This window comes from Scyliorhinus canicula, chromosome 12 (assembly GCF_902713615.1).
Source record: "Scyliorhinus canicula chromosome 12, sScyCan1.1, whole genome shotgun sequence".
Lineage (NCBI taxonomy): Eukaryota > Metazoa > Chordata > Chondrichthyes > Carcharhiniformes > Scyliorhinidae > Scyliorhinus > Scyliorhinus canicula.
This window is the reverse complement of record NC_052157.1, coordinates 107,703,518-107,710,763: the sequence shown is the minus strand read 5'-3', so window position 1 is coordinate 107,710,763 and position 7,246 is coordinate 107,703,518. Positions and strand designations below refer to the sequence as shown.

The window sequence follows — 7,246 nt, the reverse complement described above, 5'->3', positions numbered from 1 at the left end:
GCGCACGGCAGCGGCCTCAAGCGGTCGCGCCGAACGTGATGGCGGACTCAGCCGATGGACCTGGACGAGGAAAGAAGGTCCCAACGATCGGCCCCGTGCCGCCACATATTACACGCCCGATTGTTGCCCTGGCCGCACATAAGGCCCCCCCACCCCGGTACTTGATCCCCCGCCCCCTACCAGGGAGGTCATGGACTGAGTCCGCAGCCGCCAACCGAGGTTCCCGACGGCCACTACGTGGTTAAAACCACGCCGTCGGGAACTTGGCCAGTTTTGCCGGGAGAATCGCGGGGGGTGGGGGGGCCTCTGTCAATGTCCCGCCTACGCTACGATTCTCGCCTAAATTGTGATTCTCCGCCCCCGCGCCGACGTGAACACAGAGAATCCAGCCCAGGTTGTGTGAAAGTAGGCAAATTAAGGGACAACCTCGTATTTGTAAAGTATGGCTAGCTGGAGCTGAGGCTATTATCATGCAAGTAGACTGGCCCCTGGCCCACTGTATGTAAAGTTGGTCTGGAAATATCTGAATACCAAAAGACAATCAGCCCCAAGGGTTTCAGATAAATGGTCGTGCCTCTGTCGTGCCTTTGCTATCCCTTTTCTAGATTCTTTTGAGAACTGCTGAAGCAATCCATCTGGACCACGGGTTTTAGCCTCTTTGAGTTGAATCAGTTTATTTAATATTTCTTTCCTTATGAGTTTAAACACAATTATATTATTTTCAATCTTTATTTTCTGATCGATATCGACCAGATACCGGAGGAGGGATTCTGACCCCGGGGCCGGGTTGGAGAATCGCCGGGCCGGGCACGATTCACGCGACGCCGCCCTGACGCCGGTCCACTGATTCTCGCGGCCCCCCGCGGTGATTCTCCGCACGGGATGGGCCGAGTGGCACCGGTGCCGTTCACATGTGGTCTTACCCGGCGGGACCTCGGCGTCCATCCTGCGGGGGGGGGGCGACATGTTGGTGGGGGGGGGGAGGGGGGATCCGTCTCCAGGTGGCCCTTCGGCAGGCCGGCTTCTCCTGGTGGGGGCCTCTTTTACTCCGCACCGTCCCCTGTAGCTCTCCGCCATGTTGCGTCGGGGCTGACGCGGGAAAGGAAGCTGGCGCGCATGCGCAAATTTGCGCCGACCGCAGCACGCGTTTGCCGCCGGTATCGGCAGCTGGAGCTGCGTGAGTCACTCCAGTGCCGTGCTGGCCCCCTGTCGGGCACTCGCTGCTCCTGGGGGCCTATGATGGCATCAATACTTAGCCTCAGGGTCAGAGAATTCTGCCCCACTTTCTTGGTAAAAACTGAATTCTCCCATGATCTCATCAGCAGCATCAATGGCGAGGGATGGGGGAAGAATTCGGCAGGAGTCCAAAACTTGGTTTCACTTCAGCCTAAATTTCCCACGGGATTGACCGTTAGTGTTGACCATGGTTGGTTGTGCCCTCCACAACCTGGCACAGCAGCGGGGCAGCGTGCTGGACATGGAGGAGGAGGAATAGGTGGCCACCTCCGAAGAGGAGGACAAAGTCAAGGAGGCAATGGACCAGGAGGGGCTGACAGGCAGCAGCGGTGAGGGTCTGACAAGCCTGGAGGGCCAGGAAGGCCCTCATCCTCGCCCGCTTCCCACAGGACATCGCCTCGTCCGTCATTCCTCAGTGACTGAGACATGTTCCACAGCATCTCAGCTATGCCCACCTGAGAATGGGAGACCTCCCCCGGCGACCAGTATGTGCTCTGGGGGGCCTCGGCAATGGTCAACTGAGATTCGGACATCCCCCGCAACGCCTCATCAAGGTCCACCTGGTACTGGGTCACGGCTGAGATACGCCTTGGACACCTCCACTCATGTTGCCGGCATTGTGCACCAAGCTCTCCACTATGGTTGCCATCCTAGCAGTGTTGGCCTCGGTGTCACGCATCGCCGGCGACATTCCCTGCACCTGTAGCCCCTGGGACTCCTCCGATCGACTGTGGACGTCCTGGAGTGTTGCTGGCATTCCCCATTGAATCTCTTGGCCGCACCCTATCAACTACAACTACTCCGGGTAAATCTGGTCCAGAGGCTCAGCATCTGACTGGTACCCAAATGGGACTGTGTGCCACGGTAGGGTGCTCTTTCCGAGGGTCAGTACAGACTTGATGGGCCAAATGGCCTCTTTCTGCGCTGTAGGGATTCTATGATTCTACACGTCGTTCACCATGGGGGCATGGAGTGCTGCTGGTTTGGGTGAGGAGTGAGATGGGGCATATGCGGGGAGGATGGGAAGTATGGGGGAATGGGGATGGGGAGTATGGGGGAGATGGGGAGTATGAGGGGGTGGGCGTGGGGTGGCATGGGCAGCACAGTTGGACTTGGGTAGGCTGGAGCAAGGAACGGTGTCAGGTGCATTGTGGGGGTGGGTGGAGTCGGGAGTCCGGTGCCAACCCATCCTTGGTGGAGGTCGTTCATCCTCTTACAGCATTGGGTGCCGGTCCTCCTGGTAACGCTCCATGAACTGACTGCCACAGCCACTTCCTCCCAGGTAGCATTAGCTGCCCCATGGCTGAACCTCTGAGACCCTCAGGGGAACAGGGCATCCTGTCCGGCCTCTAGCACGTCCAATAATCTGCCCAGGTAACATCCCTGAATCTTGGGGCTGGTCTCCTTGGTGGCATAACTGCGAGCTGTGTGGTGTTGGCTGTGCAGGAGCGGTTTAGGTGCTGCTCTCCCTTGTTAGCGAGGGGCTGGTGAGCGCAGTTCCGGCGAATCAGCCAACGGTACTGTGGTGAATTATACTGTATTGTAATTCACACTGTATTGCATTGTGTTGTATTATGTCCTTGTGGGCTCTGTACGTGAGCCGTTGCGCGGCTCTGCCCATAGGGGGAGATGAGGAGCTTGTACAGGGCTCCACCCTTGGCTCCGCCCATGGCTCTGCCCATGGCCCCTCCCACTACCGGAAGTATAAAGTGCTGCAGCCGTAAGCCCTGCTCTAAGTTCCTCTGGTCGCAGGCTGGGTCAGTTGTAAGACTATTAAAACCACAGTTTACTTCCAATCGTGTGTCTAGTGAATTGATGGTCACATCAATTTAATAGTCTTAGAAAACTTGAAGAAAACTACTATGGAATCAGTCCTCAAACCTGATCGACTAGAACTCGACCTGCAGGCTGCAGAGGCGAAGGAAATCTTCCTACACTGGCTTCGATGTTTCAAGGCCTACCTGGCTGAATCAAGCACATCCGAGACTACAGAGGAGCAGAAACTCAGCCTACTGCACGCACGGGTGAGCCATCGTATCTCTACGCAACTCAATTGTACCACCTCATATACTGAAGCCCTGGCTATACTCGACCGACTGTACATGCGGCCGATTAACGAGGTCCACGCGCGGCACATTTTCACGACTCGCTGCCAGCGCCCCGCAGAGTCGTTAGAAGACTTTCTGCGCGATTTAAAAGCCCTTGCTCGGGACTGTCATTTTCAGGCTGTAACAACCTCCCAACATATGGAACTCGTTGTAGTTGATGTATACGTTGCAGGGCTCAGGTCTAACTATGTCGCCAGCGATTGCTTGAAAAAGGGGCCCAGAACTTGGAGGACACGGTAGAGTTAGCTACGACTATGGAGGTTGCATTCCGCAGTTTGAACTCATTCCTCGCGGACCAAGCAACCCCATCGTGGGCCCCCGACCAGCGACTGCCCCAGGCCTGCGCCGCGGGGCCACCCACCCACTATGGAGCGCCAGCGTGCCATTTTTGTGGCCAGCCCCAACACCCACGGCAGCACTGCCCGGCCCGCAACGCGACCTGCAGCAGCTGCGGTTGCAAAGGACACTATGCCCGAGTATGCCTCGCAAAATCAAAAACTCCAAACTCCCCCACAGTCCAGAGCACTCGCCTCCCAAACTCACAGGCCCGCAGGCCCCGTATTGCTGCGGCGTGTCTGCCGACTCCGCCCCCACCCAACATGTGCGACTCATGGGGGCCGCCATCTTGGCAACCCTCCTCCACGCGGCCGGCCACGTGCGATTCATGGGGGCCGCCATCTTGGACGCCATCTTCCTCGCCGCCTGCCACATGCGATCCATGGGGCGGCCATCTTGGATGCCATCTTCTTCAGCACCCGCCACATGCGATCAACGGGGGCCGCCATCTTGCCCATCAACCGACCCTCACCTCGACGACTACGACCTCAGCGGACAGTCATCACGGGGCCACTCCAGCACAGCTGATCGATCCGCCGACTACCCGCAACTCAACGCAGTCATGTTGGACCATGTGGCGCTAACAATTATACATAAGGCCGAGAGACTGGTACAATAGAGGCTTTATTGCTGTACGATGTTGTCCCTCCATCCGCAAACTGTAGACTGAGGGACTGAGCAGCTCTCATACATATTTATACACAACTCCCTGTGGGCGGAGCTAGCCGGCAGGGGCTGACCGGAGGAACCTGTATTACAGGTACAGGCATACATCCCCCTACTGCAGTACACATGACTCACCTAACTACAGTGGTTATCTCACCACATTCACCCCCTGTAAAAAATGAGTCCGGCGGGGGTGACATGTAACTGTAATATAAAAGAAACTATTTACAAGAGGGTCCAACATGGAAAATCAAGAGTCCATCCGGTTAGTAGGTTACAGGTTGAGCCGAATCGGTGGTCGGACGTTCCGCTGTGATCGGCGTAGCTGTGGTGGTGATGTCGGCACCGGCGGTGATGGCCCCGATGGTGCAGGTGCTGGCGGTGTTGGTGCTGGCAGCTGGCGGGAGGACTCCGAGAGCAAGCCGAAATCTTCCATGTCCTCCAGGGCGGGCAGGGGGATGAGGGATGGACCTGATGGGGACGAAAAGGGGGGCGCTGGGGTTGGCGCAGGAAGGTGTGTGGGCATGGGATCGGCACCTGAGGGAGCCAGGTCCCGGAGCGAGACTGTGTCCTGGCGGCCGTCGGGGAACTCCACGTAGGCATACTGAGGGTTGGCGTGGAGAAGGCGTACCTTGTCCACCAGGGGTTCCGCCTTGTGGTGCCGGACATGCCTACGGAGAAGGACTGGGCCCGGAGTCGTGAGCCAGGTCGGGAGCGACACTCCGGATGTGGACTTCCTGGGGAAGGCAAAAACACGTTCATGGGGTGTACTGTTAGTTGCGGTGCACAGTAGCGACCGAATGGAATGGAACGCATCAGGGAGGACCTGCTGCCAGCGAGCGGCTGGGAGGTTCCTGGACCGTAGGGCCAGCTGGACGGCCCTCCATACCGTCCCGTTCTCCCTCTCTACCTGCCCGTTTCCCCGGGGGTTGTAGCTGGTCGTCCTGCTGGAGGCGATACCCCTGCTGAGCAGGAACTGACGCAGCTCATCGCTCATGAACGAGGATCCCCGGTCACTGTGGATATAGTCGGGGAAACCGAACAGGGCAAAAATGGAATCCAGGGCTTTGATGACGGTGGCAGACGTCATATCCGGGCATGGGATGGCGAAGGGGAACCTAGAAAACTCGTCGACCACACTAAGGATGTAGGTGTTGCGGTCGGTGGAGGGAAGGGGCCCTTTGAAATCCACGCTGAGGCGTTCAAAGGGGCGGGATGCTTTCACCAGGCGCGCGCGATCTGGCCGGTAGAAGTGCGGCTTGCACTCCGCACAGACCTGGCAGTCTCTGGTGACTGTCCGTACTTCCTCGACGGAGTAGGGCAGATTGCGGGCTTTGATCAGATGGTACAAGCGAGTGACCCCCGGATGGCAAAGGCTCTCGTGCAGGGCACGGAGCTGGTTCAATTGTGCGCTGGCACATGTACCTCGGGAGAGGGCGTCTGGGGGCTCGTTGAGCTTGCCGGGGCGATACAAGATCTCGTAGTTAAAGGTGGAGAGCTCGATTCTCCACCGCAAGATTTTGTCGTTCTTGATCTTGCCCCGCTGCGTGTTGTTGAACATGAAGGCTACCGACCGTTGGTCAGTGAGGAGAGTGAATCTCCTGCCGGCCAGGTAATGCCTCCAGTGCCGCACCGCTTCAACGATTGCCTGGGCTTCCTTTTCGACAGAGGAATGCCGAATTTCAGAGGCGTGGAGGGTGCGTGAAAAGAATGCCACGGGTCTGCCGGCCTGATTTAGTGTGGCGGCAAGAGCGACATCTGAAGCGTCGCTCTCTACTTGGAAAGGCAGAGTCTCGTCTACGGCGTGCATCCCCGCCCTGGCTATGTCAGATCGAATGCAGGCGAAGGCCTGTTGTGCCTCGGCCGAGAGGGGAAAATGTCTGGACTGGATAAGTGGCCGGGCCTTGTCTGCGTATTGCGGGACCCACTGGGCGTAATAAGAGAAAAACCCAAGGCAGCGTTTGAGGGCCTTGGGGCAGTGGGGGAGCGGAAGCTCCATGAGGGGGCGCATGCGGTTGGGATCGGGCCCCAGTAGTCCGTTTTGGACTACGTAGCCAAGGATAGCTAAGCGGTCTGTGCGGAACACGCATTTCTCCTTGTTGTACGTGAGATTAAGGAGAGACGCGGTGTGGAGGAATTTATGAAGGTTGGCATCATGGTCCTGCTGGTCATGGCCGCAGATGGTGACATTATCGAGGTACGGGAAGGTGGCCTGCAGCCCGTACCGGTCAACCATTCGGTCCATTTCCCGCTGAAAGACCGAGACCCCATTCGTGACGCCGAAGGGAACCCTCAGAAATTGGTACAGACGACCGTCTGCCTCGAAGGCAGTGTAGGGACGGTCCGATTTACGGATGGGGAGCTGGTGGTAGGCGGATTTCAGGTCAATAGTAGAGAAGACCCGGTACTGTGCAATCTGATTGACCATCTCAGAAATGCGGGGGAGGGGGTACGCGTCGAGCTGCGTGTACCGGTTGATGGTCTGGCTGTAGTCCACGACCATCCTGTGCTTCTCCCCAGTCTTAACCACTACCACCTGGGCTCTCCAAGGGCTGTTGCTGGCCTCGATGATACCCTCCCGAAGCAGCCGCTGGACTTCGGACCTGATGAAGGCCTTGTCCTGGGTGCTGTACCGTCTGCTCCTGGTGGCGACGGGCTTGCAATCCTCAGTCAGATTGGCAAAGAGGGAGGGAGGCTCGACCTTGAGGGTCGCGAGGCCGCAAACGGTGAGGGGAGGTAGGGGTCCGCCGAATTTGAGGGTGAGGCTCTGGAGATTGCACTGGAAATCCAGGCCTAGTAAGAGGGAAGTGCAGAGGTCGGGGAGAATGTACAGACGGAAACGGTCGAAATCTACGCCCTGTACAGTAAGTTTAATCAGGCAGAAACCCCGGATAGGGACA

The 7,246-nt window shown here is 57.8% G+C and overlaps 1 protein-coding gene across 1 annotated transcript in view; it reads left to right on the top strand.

Annotated features, from left to right (window-relative positions):
* Nucleotides 1-54: 54 nt before the first annotated feature.
* LOC119974317 (scavenger receptor cysteine-rich domain-containing group B protein) overlaps nucleotides 55-7,246 on the top strand; it is a 49,696-nt gene continuing 42,504 nt past the window's right edge. The window contains exon 1 of the mRNA XM_038813089.1: nucleotides 55-157. Within this exon, the coding sequence (XP_038669017.1) occupies nucleotides 55-157 (103 nt within the window). The remainder of the gene's footprint in view (nucleotides 158-7,246) is intronic.